This window comes from Notolepis coatsorum (assembly GCF_963971535.1).
Source record: "Notolepis coatsorum genome assembly, chromosome: 3".
Lineage (NCBI taxonomy): Eukaryota > Metazoa > Chordata > Actinopteri > Aulopiformes > Paralepididae > Notolepis > Notolepis coatsorum.
Window position 1 is genome coordinate 89603596 of NC_140167.1, and position 22109 is coordinate 89625704.

General features: G+C 41.5%; 1 protein-coding gene across 1 annotated transcript; it reads right to left on the reverse strand.

The window, feature by feature from the left end:
* Window positions 1-1239: 1239 nt before the first annotated feature.
* LOC311224697 (corepressor interacting with RBPJ 1-like) lies at window positions 1240-20195 on the reverse strand (the record flags this gene model as incomplete). The annotated part of the gene is made up of 4 exons (XM_084309786.1): window positions 20159-20195; window positions 19731-19779; window positions 17197-17317; window positions 1240-1370 (listed from the first exon to the last, which is right to left on the reverse strand). The coding sequence occupies exons 2-4, from the start codon at window positions 19761-19763 to the stop codon at window positions 1240-1242; spliced, it is 285 nt and encodes a 94-aa protein (XP_084165912.1). The 5' UTR covers window positions 19764-19779; window positions 20159-20195.
* Between the last annotated feature and the right edge of the window lie 1914 nt (window positions 20196-22109).

Below are 22109 nucleotides of genomic sequence, written 5' to 3' on the forward strand. Positions count from 1 at the left end.
ATCCTTGCGGATCCCTTAAATATGCGTACCTACTGTACTATTCCCCCAAACCACTACACAGCTGGGTAGTAAGTGCCATGGACAAGTGTACCAGTGCAAGTGGACCAGTGTACTCACTCGCTCTTGGCTGAATCTTGTTTTGGGAAGTTCATACAGATTTCAAGTATTCAAATATCAATGATGAATATTGCATAAGGTTTACACAGTTAATAGATCACCTTTTTGTCTTATATTCATGTTCAGAGAGGAGTAATAGTTAGAGCTTTGTATGTGATTTATATGGCAATTAAATCAATGGTGTGCTTGTTTGTTTGGGGAGCTTGACCTACAGTTAATGTGCCTACCGTACCACATGAAGGTGCATGCTCAATGGACAGCACAAAAACTATTTGTGTAGGTGGAGACTAGAGCTACCACAGATAGTAATAAGTTATAAGAGTAAGTAATCCATACCATATATATCCTAATAGTTACCTTATTACCATACTTGGCTGAAAATAAATGTTGCTGCCTGTTGTGAATGTGTTTTTCCCTGTAGGCTAATACATAAGTAGGCATACATTTTTGCAGTTGAGCAAAACATTTGCAGTTGAGTAGGCTATAATATATGTGCTGTGTTTTTATGTCTTCCACCGAGGACCACCTTGGAAATAAGTGTTTTAATTAATGCTTTTAGGTGATATCCTCAGGAATACAAATTGGTGGGCGGCTGGGTGGCACAGCGGAGATTGCGCTCGTCACCAATGCGAGAGACTCCGGTCTCAAATCCGGGTGTCAGCATTGCCTCCGGCTTGGTCCGGCCGTCATACTGGCTCAATTGGCAGAGCCAGCGGGTGGAAGTCGATGGGTGGTAATCTGGACGTTGTGGACAGCGACTCCTACAGGTCGGTTGGGCACTTGGGGGACGCCTGCACAGCAGAGACAGGAAATAGCGGGGATGGTGTGAGCCTCCCACACGTTACACCTCGCCAATGAGAGTCCGCGCTGGCAGGTGAAAAGATGCGACAGGCTTCCTCCTCGTGTAACCGACCAGTGGGGGGGGCATAGTCGAGCAACGTTCAAGACAGGGGAGGGGAGAATTGGAAACACGAAATTGGGATGGGAGAAAAATAGAAAAATAAGGAGAAAAAGTGGATAAAAAAAAGGGAATACAAATTAGTCAAAATTTTTTTTTATGATGTGTTTTTAATTTCCAAATACAAATCTAATCAAATAAAAAAAGCAGTTTTTGCAGTTGAGCTACAGGTGTTGTGTATATACAGCCTTTTCATGGATCTTTATCAAGGGAACCCTTATCCTAGTAGTTGGGTCATCTGTGGCACTTCCGTGACCGTGGAGAGCGAAGGTCCGTTTCTCAATGGATTTGTCATCTAGGAGGGTTAAAACAAGAAGTTATCACGTGAAACTTTTATGTTAAAACAAGAAGTTATCACGTTATAACATGAAACGCTTTTTTTTTTTTTTTACTTTGGCCATTCCGCTGGCTCTTTTTTGCGTTTATCGCATTTTTCTCTGGTCAAGAATGACCGACAGAAACAGGTTGAATGGGGGTACAGATGGGGGGAAGACACTCTGAGAAAGGCACGGCTGCAGTCCGGGAATCGAACTCGCTAAACCCCAGATCCGTGACGAGCACGGTTGTCCCCGGCGCCGAAATAGCGTTCGAGGTGAGCTACTGGAGCTCCCCCCAACATGAAACGTTTTATGTTAAAACAAAATATAAAAAATTAAAAATGTTATGACCTTGAACTTGCAATGCAATCTTTTCATGCACTAAGAATCCTACTAGTGACTAGGAAGCCACAAGGGTTTTAAGACAGACATGACCAGTGTTGCGTTCCTCATATCAACACTGATTGCACGCACGCTAATGACGCCACGTGCACGCACGCTCCCGCGCATAAATGTTTCCTCGCTTAAGCACAGACTAAAGACGATGCCTAATTGCCTCTACGAATGGAATGTAACACATTTCATTCACAAGTTCTGTGTGAATGTATCCGAGAACATATTTAACACACCTGACGATCGGCGCTATTGATATGCAAAGTAGGCCAGGTGGGTACTTATAGCGAGTTGGCAAGTGCAGCGCATTCCTGTGTGCACGCGCGTGCCGTGCACATCCGTGCGCTTCTGCTCACAAAACTTTGGCTGCACTGGTTGCAACCCCGTCCCATGAGGAACGCATCACTGGACATGACTCATCATGAGGAGGACACATGTTAGGGGGGCTGGCTGCAGCTCAGGGACACAGCAGCAGTGAAGGTCACTGATGTTCCACTCACGTGAATCCAAATATTAACACTTTCAGTGCCTTTGATTAACATTGATTTACCCCGTTGAATGCCACCATCCACTTCAATGTTAGCGTTAAAAACGCCTAATCTATGTTTTAAATGATGGCTATGTGTCTAATCTGCCCGTCGCTTATCAATGACTCGTTTTGCAGTGAACATTGTCAAAACGGATTGTTTTTTTATCGGTTCATTTTCGTTTTATAGCATTTTGAAAAGCCCTCGTTTAAGGAAAATATAAAGATTCCATGATAAAAGACATTTACTGGAATATTCTAGAATACACAAAAACCTTGTAATTTTTCGGCCTATTTATGAATCGTTTTCAAATAAACGCTAGATTATCGATAGTATGTGTACGTATGCACGCTATAGACGCGAGCTGAAAAATCGATTATTTTATTTCCTCATCAGCGATCACAGCCAAACAGCCACATCACACATAGGGGACACGCTGATATCTCCGCGAATACAGATCCGATTACCCCAAGACTGGTAACATAGACTCCTTACCTTAGATCAGATGTTCTCCAAAAAGAGTATTCCAATTCCTGATCGCCATTCCAAATATCGATCACGCTTATTGATTGATTATTGGCTGCTGTAAATATATATTCCAGGCTGATTTCCGTCCCGCGAGCAGATCCCTCGAGCAGACTGCTCACCAGCACAAGGAGCCAGTTGGCTCCCCCCCCCAGAGATCTACGAAGCAACTGACCTGCAGTTACACAGGGATAGACGATAGGGGGCGCTTTTTTCCAATCTGAGCTCCTGTAGGGGCTTGGTGTACCAACGGGAGACTCGGTTGATGAAATATGAATCCAGATTGCTAATAAAAAAATAAAACTATATTTGTCATCGTGGGCACTCAATGGGGGGGCTGATAAAACGAGATATGTCGTCCGTGGCACTGAAAGAAGCCCATTATAGCATCTCATTGGGAACACACATGAACACACTAACTGGTCCCTGGATAGAATAGAAGGCTGACTGACACAGCAATCAATTAATTACTGCTAAGATCATGACTCAAAGCACTAGGGCTGACCTTCGAATATTTTTTGGGAATTTGAAGCCTCGGGGCCGAGATTCGATTTTAATTCGATGCTTAAATTTTTTTTTGTCAGTGCTGTAAAGTTTAAACCTTTTAAAATCTTAGACAAACGAAACACTTTGCTTTCATGAAATATTGTAAGCAGTTATTTGAGCTTCTGGAATTCTCCAACTGAGTCTGGACGACGCGCGAATGAATGTTGAATGTTCCATCAGAGGGGGGGAGCTTGTGGTGGTAGTGTGAGCGGCTATAGACCACTGCACTTAAATATAAACATTAGTCTACCTGGAGACTCAATGAGGTAATTGTAGATTGAGTGGGATCATTTTTTCATTATCCTGTTCGGCTGAAAGGACACTGGCCACCGAAGCTCCCCCCTCTGATGGAACATTCCACATTCATTCGCACGTCGTCTCGTGCCGTTCAGACTCCGTTGACAATCTGCGCATGCGTATGGGGAGTAGGTGCTGAAAAAGGGACTTGATCTCGGCCGATTTAGTTCTGATCGATTAGGAATGGGTTGCGCCGTGTTCAGGAGACTCAGGCGCATAAGTCTATTCGATCATGTCTCTAGCACCCCCACAGCCGTAGCTACAACCACTTACATCAAGGCTCTCATCCACATTCATTTGCTCCCCCGGGCCCCCCCCCCCCCCCCCGCTATCTCCTCCCCGATTTCAGAATCCCGGAAGTGTTGCAGTGGTCCATTTGAGCTTTCACACCATAGATATGTTTCACACCCTCCACAGACACAGCGAGGACAGGAAACACACCCTCCACAGACACAGCGAGGACAGGAAACTGTGATTCCAGAACATCACAACACTCAAGTTATTTTTAAAAAGGGGCAATTGACCAAAAATGGAAAAATTCTATTAACCCATTAGGACCCACCGTGACACAGGTGTCACACATACTTTACATGTCCTGGAAATGTCCATATAAAGCGTTTTTCTTGATTTTACCTCATGAAGTCCCAAAGGGACACCAGTGGAACATGTGACAGATCATGTGATGTTGTGCTCCCATAAACCACCTTTCCACAATGATGACTGATGGTGGTGACTAAATTACAGAAGTAGCTAACATTCAAAAGCTAGATTTTTGTTGCTAAAAGGTAAGATTTGCCCATTTAAGAATTATAATGCTTACATAACATGGTCTTTATGATATATAACCTGTTGTGAACACATTTCTTGAATAAAATGATAAAGAAAACAATTGATAAAAATCGCTGACACATATGTCACACCGGGCATATCACCTTAAAATGTTCATGAACATTTGCTGTGACACATATGTCACAATGCGAACAATTATTATGATCTGCTCAGTTAATTTGTCTGATTCAATGATATTTAGTTAATATATTTTATATTGTTCAATTGTTCCAAAGCATATTAAAACAAATAGTCATATTTCAATGTTGTACCCTGTAGTGCCATGTAGTACCCTGTAGTGTCATGTAGTACCCTGTAGTGTCATGTAGTACCCTGTAGTGTCATGTAGTACCATGTAGTATCCTGTAGTGCCATGTAGTAGTACCCTGTAGTGTCATGTAGTACCCTGTAGTGTCATGTAGTGCCATGTAGTACCCTGTAGTGTCATGTAGTACCATGTAGTACCCTGTAGTGTCATGTAGTACCATGTAGTACCCTGTAGTGCCATGTAGTACCCTGTAGTGCCATGTAGTACCATCTAGTACCCTGTATGTAGTGCCATGTAGTATCCTGTAGTGCCATGTAGTACCCTGCAGTATCCTGTAGTACCCTGTAGTGCCATGTAGTATCCTATCCTGTAGTGCCATGTAGTATCCTATCCTGTAGTACCATGTAGTATCCTGTAGTACCCTGTAGTATCCTATCCTGTAGTACCATGTAGTGCACTACATGGGAATTAGGAATACGTTGAATGCTTAACGCCCAATGTGACATATATGTAACTTTTCAGATCTTTGCCATTAGGGGGCGCAATTTTGAAAATAAATTCAGAAATTTGTTCTTTGTAGTCTATTTAGTCAGTCTTATGCCCCTCATAATTTTCCTTGAAGTAGAAATGGGTGTGGGTTCTATAGAAAATGTCTTACCCAAAGTGGTATCTATCCATCCAGATTTGTTTTGATGTGATTCGCCTAGTTTTGGAGATATGGGTAGCTATGTGATAGGGTACCTTGTGTATACTGTTTACCTTTACTCTTAGTATGTATTCAGATTAAAATGATTTCTTGCCTATATTTATTGTAACGTATAATATAACCAATAGGGCATAGAGACCCTCATCTGCACCTTTGTTTACACACTGTTTATTTTTCATCATATTTCTATATTCAGAGTTAATTATATTGTTTAAACTTTACACTGTTTATTTTTTCCTCATATTCTTATTTTCAGATCTAATTGTATTGCCTATATTTATTTATTATATATATTATATTATATATTTCTACTATTACCTTAATCATACCTGCTGTAGCAGACAGAGGGAATCACAGCAGCATTGGGGGGGGGGGGGGGGGTACAGGTATGGGCAGGGTAATAGAGCCCTAGTGAAATATGACACCTGATATGAGTTCACATCTGGCACAATGGACTCTAAAGAGTAAAGACAGACATGCACATCACTCAAGACTATATTAGTGGCAGGTTCCATGGTTTACTTTCATCTAGTTTCAAACATTTATTTAAACTCGAAGGCAACCGAGGTTTCCCTCGTTTACAGTCATGTCGAGTGTACATACAGAGGAACACTCCAACATTTTGGGAAATTAGCTTATTTGCCATCTACCCTGGAGTTAGACAAGAAGATACATACCTTTTTCTTCTCTGTGCATGCAGTAGGAGTAGGAAGACGTGCACCGTTAGCCTAGCTTAGTGTCAGTCACTGGAAGTAGGTTCCCCCATTAGCCTAGTTCCCAACGTCTTCCTACTCCTACTGCATGCACAGAGAAGAAAAAGGTATGCATCTTCTTGTCTAACTCCAGGATAGATGGCAAATAAGCTAATTTCCCAAAATGTTGGAGTGTTCCTGGAAAAAAAAAGCCAGGATAAAAAATTTATTAAAACACGTACAACTTGATTGACAAAGGTTGGAGATCAAGGTTTTAAACTCTGCAACAGAGTAGAGAATCTCAAGCTTTAAGGACTGAGGCATTATAGCAAAATGCAGATTTACCCTGTTCAGAGCAAACCAGCCAGTCACTAGAACGGGTTCCATATAGGTTCCAAAATTCCATTACAATAATGATGTAGTATAAGGAGGTATCCTACCAGTAAGGGCCTTAAAAATGAACAAACACCAGTGAGGGCCAACCGACCTTCTCATAAAGGACACAGTGATGTGTCGTATCTATCATTAGTGATGAATCTGAGGGCAGAGTGATTGACAGAGTCCAAGGATTTAAGGGTTGAGGCCGCAGCATGCCTATAAATTACATCACCATAGTCCAAGACTGATAAGAAGACTGCTTAGACAACACTCTTCCTACTAATCAGGAAAGCTGGTTGTTTCTGTATAGGAAGCCAATTTTCTGTCACAACTTGGAGGCAAGGTTGTCCACAAGGAATTTAAATGTAAATGTCTCACACCAATATATTTATATTCAGTGACTCTCTCAATGCTAGAACCACTTACAGTAGATATGTGTACACCATCAATATTTCTAGTCTCAGATGAAAAAAAGGATAAAAAAAAGGGATGTTCAGAATATGAGGTCAGTCTCAACTTTCACACTTGGCAACACAGCAAAGAAATACAAAAGAAATGTAATTTCAGAGTGTGATTGACATTATCTTTTTGAGGATGGTTTTTGGTCTGGATGCAGCAGGCTACAGGAGAATCAGGGACGCAGCCTTTGCAAACTATGCACCAAAGTTATGGAACACACTACCTATGGACATTAGGGAAGCTAGATCTCTTAATATTTTCAAAAACAAGCTAAGAACATACCTCTTCACCATAGCCTTCTATCCAATTGGACAGCACCTTGCTTCCTTTTTTTAATCTCTTTTATCTTATTTTTTCCCCCCTGTTGTTACTATACACATATATTCATAATTGTTTTATCTTTTATTTTTCCACCCTTTCCTTGTACAGTGTCCTTGAGTCTGAGAAAGGCGCTTCTCTCTTAAAATCCAATTTATTATTATTATTATTATTATTATTATTATTATTATTATTATTATTATTATACACTCCACTGTTGATTGTACTGTAGCACTATTTTACTCTGTCCACTCTATTTTATTCCACTGCACTGTTGCATAATTTTACTATCTATTCTACTATTTTATTGCACTGTATTATTTTACCAAAGAACACCTGGCGGAGGACAGTGATGATGGAGCTGAAGGAGATGGGTCTTTCCTGGGATGAAGCGCAGGCCAAAGCACGAGAGACAGGATTCAGTGGCAGTGTATGATTGCGGCCTTATGCCCCAACCGGGACGAAGAGGATAAGGAAGGAAGGATTATTTTACTCTATTACAGGTTCATAACGGTCAGGTATTAAACTGTGTGGGTATCAAACAAGAGAGACTGTCAAAGTCTTTAAAGTCTTTAAAACTGTGTAGGACCCAGGCCTAGAACTGCACCCTGAGTGGGAGGTTCGAAGGGTCAAAGTGGGTTTATACAATGGCATTCAAATGTCTTGATTCCGATTGGCTGAAACAGTCAAGTTAGACGCGGTTATTTCTCATAACACACGCTCGTGATTCCAGAACCCGCCCACAACCGAATTACAAGCCAGTTTTTACGAATGGATGTGTTGATAGCGTCATAACGACTCATTCAAAAACGATTCGGTCACGTGGAATGTGTTAGTTGCTTACACAATGTTGGATTATGTAATTGGTTGGTCATGACTCATTGTGGAACAAAATATAAATCGCGGGAAGTCTGTTGTTAGATGCCATTCGTCAAAAGGACACTCATTTCACTGTTAATAAAATTTTCAAGCAATCAATCCAATAACACACGCTCACTTCACTGTTAGACAGCATGCTTTGAAGCAGCTCGGAGGTGCATGCCATCTAAGAATGAAGTGAGCGTGTGTTATTGGAATGATTGATTGAAAATTGTATTAATGTCCGCCTTGTTTCGAACTGGTTATGCTTAGGCCCTCTTTCGAAGTCGGTTATGCTTAAGAGTTTATCTTTAGAGCAGGGCGATAGACCACCAGCCCTGATTCCAAACTCTAACCAGTTCGAAACAAGGCGGACATTAATACAATTTTCAATCAATCAATCATTCCAATAACACACGCTCACTTCATTCTTAGATGGCATGCACCTCCGAGCGGCTTCTTTTTTTTGTATCCACTTTTTCTCCCATTTTCTATTTTTCTCCCATCCCAATTTCATATCGTCCAATTCAACCCTCCCCTGTCTCGAACACTGTCTCTTGCCTCCCACAAGCCGGCTGCAATGTGGACTAAGTCATACATAGCATGAGTCCCCTCAGATACTCGAGGTAACAGCAGTCGCATCTTTTCACCTGCGCGGCGCGATCTTTCAGCGTCAGGGGTCTGCGCATTGGAGGGACGCCGCCCCCATCGCTTCTTGATTCTACTGCGCAGGCGCACCAACCGACCTGTAGGAGTCGCTGTCCACAACGTCCGATCCCCACCCATCAGCTTTCCCTCTCCCTAATACTGCCAATTGTATTAGTACGGACGACCAGCCAAACTGAAAACAATGTGGAGAGCTGGGCTCGAACCCAGCGTCTCCAGCATTGGTGGTGAGTGGCTTGCCCACTGCGCCACCTAGGCGCCACCTCCGAGCTGCTTCTAAGCATGTCGTCTAACAGTGAAGTGCTCAACAGTCAAAGGATGTTCTTTCTTAATAATTTTTTTTTACTCTGGAGGAAATCAGTTCACATGTCTGGTAGTAGCGTTCTTTATCCTTTGCGTCATCCCCTTGAGTTGAAACACAGCGGTCCAGACGGCTAGACGTTTGTTGACATCAATCTGTACGACGACGACAGATGATAGGAGAGAGATGAGGGGGGGGGGGGGGGGGGGGGGGGGGGGGGGTCTAGGGTGAAAATATCCAGAATGACCCTTTTACGCCCGTCAGAGGCGTGAGTCAACACTTTCTCTCTGCCGCATATCTGCTTCTTCTTCTTCGTCTTTAGACCAGCAGCTCCGTTGAGGCAAGCCAGGCCAACGTTTCGTCGTCCAGTTCCATCACATCTGCATATCTGCGCCTTCCTCCTCCTCTCTCTACTAGTGATGCACCGATGTGAAAATTGTGGCCGATACCGATAACCGATATTAATATTGCTGTTCTGGCCGATACCGATATTTACCGATGTCGATATCTCTGTATAGAAAACACTTTTTTATGATAATCAAATAAAGAGCTATTTTCCAAAACGCATAATTTTTGTACTTTTGTAACTTATTTTCAGAAATGACTGATATTTTGAAACTATTTAAGGCCAAAACATGTAAAAAGAAAAAGAAAAACATAAAAAAAAAAAAAAAAAAAAAAAACATTTATTTTTTTATTTATTTTTTTAATATCGGCCCTATCTTGATATCGGTCCGATACCGATGTGTAAAAAAACGGCCATATCGGCCGATATTATATCGGCGGCCGATATATCGTGCATCACTACTCTCTACTCCTGTTCCTCTTCCCCGGACTTCCACTCCTCTCTCTGCTCCTGTTCCTCTTGTCCTTACCCTTCCCCGGACTTCCACTCCTCTCTCTGCTCCTGTTCCTCTTGTCCTTACCCTTCCCCGGACTTCCACTCCTCTCTCTGCTCCTGTTCCTCCTCTCCTTACCCTTCCCCGGACTTCTACTCCTCTCCCCGCTCCTCCTCTCCTTCCCGTCTCCCGTTGGCGCTCCTACTTCTGCTTCTCTCTCCTTTCTCGCTCCTTCTCTTCCTGCTCCCCTCTCCTCCCGTCCCTCTCCTCCCCTCTTCTCCCCAGGTCCTCCCCGCCCCTCTCGTGGCTCCTGCAGGGGCCACACTCCTCCCGACCGCTCCTCCTCTCCCTCTCCCTCTCGCCGTCATCTTGCCTCGGCCCCTCCCGACCTCCCTCCCGGCCCCGGCTGCCTCCCTCCTCCCTCCTCCCTCCTCGTCTGGTCGTTACCTTCCGCCTGCCCCGCGGGCACCTTCTCCCCGCCACGAGGTGGACTCCGTGACCCGCTCCTGCTGGGAGAGCTCTTCTGCTTCTTTTCTGCCTCTTGGCTCGTCCGTCACCCTCGTCATCCCGACTGGTTTCTCTCCTGTGGCTCTTCTTCTTGCTCTTCTTTGCGTCTGAGTCGCTGCTGTCGTCACTGCTGCTGTCGCTGCTGCCGTCGCTGTCGGAGGACTCGCTGGAGCCACCACCACTCGCTTGCTTCTTCCGATAATATTCACGATACAACTCTCTCACGGTCCCTTTTGAAATAAAGAATTAATGAAAAGAAACGACTAACCCCTGATTCATTATGCTGTGGTGGGTTATGTCGTGGGCCAAATGGACATACGATCTACCAGATGGCAATCAAATAATTGGAATATTCTTTTTGGAATCCCACCGGCCACAGGCAAGAGCAATTTAACGTCAATTTCAGCTTGAATCTGCCTTGTTTTCATAGCCATCGCCCTGATCAGCGTATGCTGATCAGCGTATGTTGTTGTACTAACGAATGCCGTTATTGACAATCAATTAATCAGAAACGACCCCCCCCCCCCTTTCATGCATTCATGATGGAACATAATATACCGATCATATGCATTTGAATTTTTTATTGTAGCATGTATAGGGACGAAATGCCAATGGATTAAGTATAATCTAAGTCGTGGGCTATTACTAGCCTCCCAGGAATTACCTTAAACCGCTCTAAAACCATACTTATATTCACCACGGTATAAAACGGGGATGTATGGATGGAAAAATTATTTCTTTTTCACATCTTGGACGATAGATACTCGATGTCAAATAGGCCATAGTATTGCATCCATAGCTATAATATAGAATATAGTTATAGCCCTGCAAACAAGGTGACCGACTCCATTGGTTTAATGCGTGGCCCAGTGCGGCATTTAAAAGGAGACAATTCACTTTTAAATGCAGTTTTTTTTATTGAAAGAATAAATCGGATCCAATATTTATGGATTAAAACCAATTTCCGACAATTAGTTACACTTCAGATGAAAAATTCAATTTCTTGATTCAGAACAATTTTATCATGGATGAACAAAACTTTCAGTGCGAATGGTTGATTTGAATTCCAAGGACTTTTTAAGCACCTTGTTAAAAATGGGCAATTATTTTTTCAAAAGCCCACATTCATAAAAAGAAAGAAAGCTCTCATTTGTAAAATACTAAGCGTGTTATCAATACTACTTACGTAGTCAGACAACATTATAAACTGAACATGTCTGACATGACAGCAGATCTATTTCACAGGTCGCAGTACAGAGTAGCTTAAGTTTCACCTTCATTTAGGAGTAGATTTAACTTTGTGTACCCTGCAGCAGCCCGACTGGAGAGAAACAGTATGTAAAATGCGACGTAGACGGACAGACAGTGGATCAATGTAGCCGCTAGGGCTGTCCCCGACTAAGGATTTGTATAGTCGACTTCTAGTCGCCAAAATTTGCCGATAGTCTACTATGGAAAAAAATATATATATATGAAAAAAAAAGTATAGCCTACCGGTCATTTTTTATTTATTTTTTATTCTTTTTTTTATCATTCCATTTGGGCCGTGGGGGTGCTTAATGTCTGAAGGCGTGGATGGAAGGCTTCTTGTCCTCTGCGAAAGCATGCAATTGGTCCACTGATGGATACATCTTGATATTTGTCTAGTGCAGCGTTTCCCAAACGTAGTTTTTTTTTTATAAAAAAGCTGTAGATTCAGTTTGGCACCACATACTTATGTGAATCTGGGTTTTCTACTCTAGCATACCTGAAAAACAAATACAGAAACAGACTAAATGCTCAGCATGACCTCAGAATAGCACTTTCAAAAACCAAGCCCAGAATAGAAAACTTCAACCAGCCACATACCTCTCATTAGATTTCATTGTGATTTCATGAAATATTATACCCCTTCTAGCATGATGTCGGGTCAGTAGAATTTTAAAATAAGTCAGTACTTTAGTACCACCAGGCGCCCCTGACAGGGCAGCAAAAACCTACCTACTGTAAGTACAGTTACCTTTTTATAATGTAAATAGCTCCGCCATTTTTCATCAGATTGCGACACAGTTTTTTTCCAGACGTTCACAGAAAGGCAAAGAAACTAACTACGTTCTATTTTATGGCAATAACATTCAGGTTTGTTTGACCCACGAGATATTATCCCAAAAATAATGTAAAAAATATATATATTCACACTGGAAGTCAGATGATTGACAGGGGCTGGCGTGAGCTGGGAAGTGTAGATTTATGAAATTCAAAAGCCCATCGAAGGCCCTGAGTCTCTTCTTTCATAGGACTACACACAAGTATGACAGCTTCCTTTATTTCCGTCTAATTCATCCGGTTTGCGCCGGGATGTGCAAAGATATTTATGAACTCATATTTCGCTAATAACACTTAAAATCATTGGTAAACAAACGTAGTGCTGAAAATATACACTTTGACTGCTGTTTTGATAGAGTTAGGGTATTTACTCTTGGCTACATTTGAAAAAGAAACGCTACATTAATTAATACAAACTGTATTGATCTATTAATGGCGTGAAATTATTGTCGGTCCGCTACCGGACCGCTCGGGCTTAAGGTGTTAAGTAAAACAATAATAAACAGTATATGTCTATATCACTGTGAGTGAGTGAGTGAAACAGATAACATTAGATATGTCCTGCATATAATCCTTCTACGGTATATACCTACTTATAAACCTGCATATAATTCATATAACTCAATGTATGACAGCATGTACATTAATGCTGTATATAGCTTAGGGCTGTACGCTAAGCTTTTTCACTAGGGGCACAGTTGCCCCTAAATGAGAAATTTAGGGGCACAGAATACTTTTTAGGGGCACATTTTTTAATAACAATTTTACCATTATAGTGCAAAAAAACATATTCCTCCTGCCTCATTACTGTGGTCCTTTTATTTAACATTTAAGTGCTTTTGTTTTCAGGTTTGTATCTTTTATAATGAACCAACTGAGAAAGTGTGTAAATCACTAATAGAACAAAAACAACACTTGTGTGTGTGTGCGCTTGTAGTGCTCCTTGAATGACATCATCACAACACACACACCATTGCATTAATCAGGAGGACAAGAAACTCGCATACCTTTGTTTCACAATGAAAAGTGCTTTATAAATAAAATGAATTATTATTACTGTAAATAACCCCATGAAAGGTTTATTATTTTTATGGGTAATTACCCACTTCATATTTGTGATGTTACTGGTTTCAGGGTGTGCCTAAAGTGATCAATGTGTTGGGCCGTTTATAGAGATCTATGCCAATTAATGTTTATGTATATCCGGGACTTTTTTTTATAAGAATTGAGAGGCCTACTATGGTATTTGTATATGTGACCTTTATTTTGAAAACTGTGTTGCGACGCAACCTTGTTTAAGTTTGCGCTTTAGACAGTGAAATGTTCAGTTCAACTTAGCTCGAAGGAAAGACTCTAATCAAAAAGGTTTAATTGACCCGTATGAGGCTCTTACGGTAGGACTTTGATTGTTTATAGAAGAGGAATGTAATACTATGCAAAACGAGAAATAAACAGTGATTTTACCAGCAGTAAGTTGCAAGCCACTTTCATACGGGGAACCGTGACAATTATTAGTATTACCTTATTTGCATATTGTCTCGTTATTAGATAGATGGATAGATAGATAGATGCTTTATTGATCCCCGGAGGGAAATTTAAGTAGACAGTATTTAAGTATTGAAAAACGTCCTAATATCAGATATGTGACTCTACAATTACCAAAGGAGAAAGGAGGGATGGCAGTACCCAGTTTAGAAAGCTATTACTATGCAGCACAGCTTAGAACAGTAGCATGCTGGTGCAATGTGAACTATGAGGCCAAATGGAAAGATATAGAAACCAAAAGAGAGGGATTCAAAGTGCAGACACTGATAGGAGATAGGGAGCTGTTCAGAAGACAGGAACAACTACTAGATCCAATTACCAGATTCACTATAAACATATGGAACACAATAGTAAAGAAATACAAGCTAGAAAAAGAATCTAAGATACTGAGATGGATAGCACACGACAACAAATTCAGACCAGGGATAGAAGATCATGGGTTCAAGAGGTGGGAACGGGGGGGTATAACAGCAATGTGCACGATGACGGAAGGAGGGGAGATGCAGACTCTACAAAAATTGAAAGAAAGATACGGACTAGAGAATAGGGACCACTTTAGATATTTACAGATTCGGGACTACTATAACAAAGAAATAAAGCAAGATAGAGACAAAGAACAGAATGGGGTAATTAAGATAATGGTAAAGTCATACGAAGGACGGAAGGGGAGGGTGATATCAGCACTATATCAGGCAATAATGGACAGTAAGGGAAATACAACATTGTATGTGAAAGAAAAGTGGGAAAGAGAGTTGGAAATAGAGATAACGGAGGAGGAATGGTATGACACATGTAAGACACAACAAACAACCACAGGATCAAGGATATGGAGGGAGTTTGGGTGGAAAAATATAATTAGATACTTTATAACACCAGAAATACAGGGCAATTACACACCAGCAAAGAAAACATGTTGGAGGGAGTGTGGACAGGAAGGGGCGAACCATACACACATATTCTGGGGATGTCAGAAGATAAGGCACTACTGGGAAGAGATAGGAGGGATAATAAATGAAATAATAGGATACGAAATACCCCAGGGAGGCCAAGTGTTGTATTTGGGGAATCTGTCACAGGAAGGAATCCAAGGGGAAGACAAATATTTGATTAAGATATTGATAGTGGCAGCCAAGAAAGCTTTAACTAAACTGTGGTACAAGGTAGAAGTGCCGACAAAGGATCAATGGATAGAGTTGGTAGAGGGGATACAGGAAATGGAGAGAATCACACATCTGCTGAGGCTGCAAGAAGAAAAGTTTGAATGGAAATGGGGAAAATGGGAAGAATACAGGAGGGGAAGTAACGACATCACAGAGGTTTGAAAAGGATACAAGGAAATGAATAAAAATGTAAATAAATAATGCAAATGTAGAAGGGACCGAAGGACCCATGTCACACTTTTTCTTTACCCATTTTTTGTCTATTTGTTTTAATTTATGTACTGTGTATTGTCTATGAATGTTGTCTATGTATGTTGTTGAAAAAATGAAAATAAAAATTTAAGTTTAAAAAAAAGAAAAACGTCCTAATAGTGGGCTACTCACCTAATGCATGGCTGAACGTTCAATCATCACTGCCAGATCCGACTTAATTTAATCGACTATGGTCTCTTATCATCTCTCCACATCGGACGTGGTTGTCATAAGATGGACTGATATCCGCTCCGTTCTTCTTGCAGAGCAAAATTAGCGGCTTAAACTTATTGAAAGGAAGTTCTTCTTTGGCGATGCAATAGGCCACATTCAGTTTCGATTCGATTGTTCGCTAGGAATGATGGGATTTGGTGTTGGCTGTATGGACTCTACGCAGACGGGGACATGGTATTTAATTGCACGATAGACTACAACTACCAAGTAGAATAGCGTGGCCCAGATTCACTTCACAGTACATGCACAGTTTCACACACAGGCTATTGCACGGGGGCTACGCAGTAAATTCATTCATCGCCGACAGATTTTTTTATAGCACCGCGACATTATGTCGCACTGTACAGCCCTGGTTGTAGGCTAATGTTTTACAATTTTTTTATCCAATTTGTATGGATACATTTAGGAGGGAAATGCGAATGAAGGGTTGAAATCACTACTCGCAAGGTTGCCCCCAAATATTATTTCCCACTCGCACGGGCCAAATTAAGGGGCAATTTGCGATAACCTCGTCGCACTGTACATTTATTCGTACTGTATTTATATCTACCCACATCTGTCTGTACATACCCGCATATTATCCTTTTTACATATCTGTAGATACTATATCTGTACATATCCCTTACCTACTCTTACTAGTTACACTGCTGGCCAGTATGACTTAGTTACTACCATAGTGTGTATTTATACCTGTATCACTGTACATATTAATACTATATCTATATCTGTACATATCCCTTACCTACTCTTACTAGTTACACTGCTGGCCAGTATGACTACTACCATAGTGTGTATTTATACCTGTATCACTGTACATATTAATACTACATCTATATCTGTACATATCCCTTACTAGTTACAGTGCTGGCTAGTATGACTTACTACCATAGTGTCTTTATACCTGTATCACTGTACATATTAATACTACAACTCTGTACATCTGATGAGCACAAGAGAGAGTAGGGCAAGATCATGATTAAATGGGTAGGATTGGTCCGGTAAAACGTTGGCAGGTAGATGACGCTAAATTTAGTTTTACTATCGCTAATCGTCATCCATTCCAATTCATATACATTTGGACCATGTCTTTTTATCATCATCTGAAGAAACTTGAGAAGTTTGAATGGCTTTTCTAAATGAAGTGTGTAAAACTGCCAGTTTTATTTCGAAATATTGGAAACGGAGATAACCTAGACTCTTTATTTTGACATCGGATGACGACGACATGACAGAAGTCTAAACAGCATGGGAAAAATTGTGTAAACTGGTGCGAGACATGTAGGAAATTGGTACGCGGCGGTACGCTCGACTATGAAAGCTCAAACGACTGCAGACATGCCGTGCGGAGTCCGGTCCGCGTACGTTCCGCTCGACTATGGGAGGGGGTAAACACAGTGGGGTTATACAACACGCAGGCTACCTGCTGCCTCCTCTGTGGGCGCAGAGCTGGCGTTGATGCCCGACAGGCCGAAGAGAGGACACTCCCGGTCCATGTTCACGTGGCCCCATTTGTGGCACTTGATGCACCTCACGTTGCGCACCTGAGGACCAGAGGGGGGCGGAGCAGAGACATGACCGCGGGAAGGAAGGACGTTTATTTTTCGGCCTCGTTTACAGATAAATCAAAATCACAAATGTATTATTCAAGGTAAGCTCACACAAAATCCAAAATCAATGACAGAAAAAAAGGAATAGGCTGAAGCACATGCTTATTTTTGCCTATCCTTTACAAATTCTTAAAAACTACCGGTAAATATATATTTTTATTACATGACGTTTTAACATTCGCCAAAATGCTTGATTGTGATTGGTCAATAGCGCTCGGTTGCCCATAGCAGCGGTCAATTATTTCTCGATAATTCACCGCTGCTATGGGTAACGCGCAAAAATGACCGCTGTTCACAGCCGGAGCAATCAAGCCCACTCTGACACACCTGCCGACCCATGAGGCAATTAACCACAGAGGCCTGTTGTTTGTATAGCCTACTTTTCAAAACTACTGCATAAGTTACATCCACAATGGCCTACAGTTACAGTGTTGAGGATTTTAACATTAATTTCGATTTAAATCACGAATGGTCCCCCCCGGCAAAACAAAGTAAGACAACGAAAAATATTACAACCGATCACGTTAACGTTGAGAAAGCGGCCACGGAGACAGGCACCAAGAGACATCGAGATGTCGGTGAAAATGAGGTGGATCGAATTGAAGAGGACCGGCATGAAAAAAACACCAAGAAAAAAGTACAGTGTGGGCAATGGGGGTGTTTCAGGACTGGCTGAAGGAGACGAAGAGACCACTAGATGTGGACGGAGAGGTCAGCGCTGAAGAATTGAACCAGGCACTCCGCGTATTTTACGCATCCGTTCAAACAACCAAAGGAACGGCTTACTCTGTGGCAAGCTACATGGCCCTGCGCGCAGGAATCTGCAGACATTTTTCAAAAATGGATGCAATGAAGAGTCCTTCTTTTGATCCATGTAACGGGGTGTTTAAGTCCATAATTAAAAAGCTGCGTAAAAATGGCCAAGACACCAGCCGACACCATCCTGGCATCACCACAGCGGACATGGCCATCCTGCGCAAGTCCAGTGCGTTGGCACCAACTTCGGCGACTGGACTTGTGCGCAAAGTGTGGTTCGATATTCAATTACAGCTGGCCAGGAGGGGACGAGAGGGAACGAGGGAGATGAGAAGAGATTCCTTCGAGCTGAAAGTTGACGAGAACAGAAAATAATTTTGTCCTGACGCACAACATCGAGTCAAAAAAGCACAAAGACGCCAGGGATCCCTGCAAGGAGATGTACAGAGGAACAATGTTTTCAATGCCCGGCGACCCCACCTGCCCTGTCTAAAAAAATATCTCTCCCTGTTACCCTCTTCTGCTACTGCCCTTTTCCACCATCCACTGAGGAGACCACAGCATGACTTAAACACAGAGTCAGTGTGGTACTCCAAGGAGCCTATGGGGCATAATCATCTAGGCCAAATGATGCCCACCATCAGCCTCGCAGCCGGCCTCTCGCAGCGTTATACCAACCACAGCCTGCGGAGCACGGCTGTGCAGCGCCTGTCCGAGGCAGGTCTCGACACCAGGGAGATCATGACAGTGACCGGGCATAGGTGCGAGGGAAGTCTTAAGTCATACTGGACCCCCTCCACCACAGACAGGGAGAAATGGAGCAATATCCTGTCTGGTGAGTGCTAGCCTATAACATCCTACTTACTATTTAACAGCCATCACAAATGCCAGGCTTAACACATAGCAAACTGATGTCTATTATGTGTTTTAGGTGCGCCAAATAAAAGTGGACGCGCCCCTCCAGCCGTGGTGTCCTCCGGGAACAGACACGCTGGTAAGTAGGCTATAGTAACCCAGTACAAGGAGAGGCCAACCTTTCCTATAGGTTGCATAGAAAACGTATGTTATATTATTTGTGTTGTAGGTGCGGAAAGACCTGGACCAGCCGGACCAGAACGCAGAGAGACGGGCCTGAACCTGAATGTCCCGACGAACGCCCCCCTCAACTGGTCCAATTTCACCATAAATGGAAATGTCCAAATAAATTACCAGAAATGAGACCACGCTGTTAAATTTGTTTGTTAGTAAGTTAGCCATGTAATAAGCGGGATAATGTATAGCTATACTCGGTCATTGTCGCAAAATTATTGACTTCCTCGGCTGCGCCTCTGTGTTCCAGAACGCTGTGTCGGTAAATTATTTTGGGACAATGACCTCGTAGCTATACATTATCCCTTACATATTTTAATATAAAAAATAAAACTTTGATGTTTTACTCAAAACTGTACTCATGAATTATTTTATCCTTTAGGAAGGAGCTGGTTGGATCCAAAGTTACATAATGCTGTGATGTGTTCCGCTGTCAAACAATGTACATGTCAGTAACTCTGCCCAATTTATAATAATCAATAAGTCTGTGTTGTTCACTCACCTGGATCCCAAACGGCTGATCTCTGATGCTCATGTCATCCTTGGCATACCTTGATGAAACAGATGAGACATAATAATATAACACTTAATAACACGCAATAACAATTAATAACACCTAATACCACACAATAACATTTAATAACCCCTAATACCACTCAATAACTATTAATAACACTGAATACCACTCAATAACATTTAATAACTCAATACTACTCTATAACATTTAATAACACTCAATACCACTCTATAACATTCAATAACACATAATACCATTCAATAACAATTAATAACACTCAATAATACTGAATACCACTCAATAACATTTAATAACACTCAATACCACTCTATTACATTGAATAACACTCAATAACACAGGACTATATTGCCAACATTTCAATGGTCAATGGGAGAGGTAATGCAAGTATTTACTTCTCTCGAGGAGCCACCTTTTGCCACTCAAACTTGTACTACGATTCCCCGTCTCCATCCTGAGAAAGAGACATGCAGTATGTAAAACATGCAGTATAGTATGTACAACTATACACTCTCTTAAGCATTCTTATGTTTCTGTACATATGTATATTTATTATAGATGCATATCTCTGTACAATAGTAGATTTCAATTGTATATTTCTGTACAATAACAAAAACTCGCTCACTCTATACCTAGCCCTGTTTATATCTGTAGATATCTGCAGATGTCAGTAGGACTTTAGGTATTTATTAATGTAAACCCGTTTTGTACCTACTTTATCTCTTGCTTTATTACATATAACATAATATACATTATATAATATAATATATATGTTGTGCACATGCAAGTAAGAGGATCAAGAAAAGAGGGCGGGGCTTGATATGTTAACCACCACCACCACAGGCTCCACAACAGTGGGCAGGGACTGCGGCCAGACATCCAACTAGAACTAATAGGAACCCAAGGAGGACAATAACACATTGTATGCATACTGCACCTTATGTGAATACTGCACCTTATGTGAATACTGTGATACTGTGAATACTGTATATTTCAGTTAGTTAGATAGTAAATTATAACACTATCTATGCATACTGCACCTTATGTGTCACTGTATTGTTTTTTTTCCAGTTAGTTAGATAGTAAATTATATTGACTTATTTGTTTACACTGCTTGTGTTGTTTTTACTACCTGTCGTCCCGTCCCCCATGCTGCTATGATGCCTGAATTTCCCCAAGGGGATCAATAAAGGAATATCTTATCTTATCTTATCTTATATAAGTCAAGTGCAGCATGCCCCCCCCCCTTCTGAAACTCTGTCACTCCACTTGGGACTTTGTTCCTATTTAGATTTGTTGAATTGAAGACTTTTGGCTGAGTACGTTTGACACAAGGAGCTAAACTTGACCTTTACATTCATTCTGAGGTTGTACCATGTCTCTTTATATTTGAGGTTGTACGATGTCTCTTTTATAAAAGAAATAAAATGTTATGTGCAACATATTCTGGCTAAATATGCCTAGTTTTATAAATGTGTATTGATAACTAATAAATATGCATGATCAAGTTCAACAACGTGTGCTTTTATTTTGATATTCCTTAATTCCCCTGTATTAGAGGTTGTACGATGTCTCTTTATATTTGAGGTTCTACGATGTCTCTTTATATTTGAAGTTGTACGATGTCTTTATATTTGCTACGTTTCTCAACCCTGAGGCAATGTTTGCAAATATAGCGGAGGTAAACCATACCTGTATTTTGAGTTAGTTGCAAAAACCTGGGAGCCAAAGTCTTCAATAATCAATGTGAATACGTCTAAAATACACACATATAGTCAAATAATAACTAAGTAAATTGGGCTTTAAAATAACACCACCGGTGGCTTAGAGTATAACGCTAAAGATATTCCCCACTTTAAACCAGACAAAATGTCAGCGATTTCAGGGAACATTCGGTATATCAGATCAGATATAAGATATTCATCTCATTCAAAAATTTTGCGACGACAAATCACATCTCTGAAGCCAGAACCGTGTCTGTGAACGTTGTTTTTGTCCCACGGACAGGAATATAACGGAGACACAGACTCCCGGAGTCACGCCAGACGAGAAACGGAGAAAGGAGCCAAGGAAGGGACGTAAAAGTCACAACAACACTTTTAGACTAGTCTGCCGCTGGCGACAAGCCAAATGTAAAATGACGGCGCTTTAATCCTTTGTCATCCTCGCTCCAGACAGGGGTGTTGTGCAGCCATGCTGGAAGACTTACCTCCTTTGTCTCCTCTTCAACAGAAGGAACATGAGGGAGGGAGAAAAGCAGAATAATTAGAACAAGATTAGGCATGACATTCTAATCAATTAGGAGATGAAACTAAAAAGGGGCAGCTTCACGTGAGAACAGCGGTG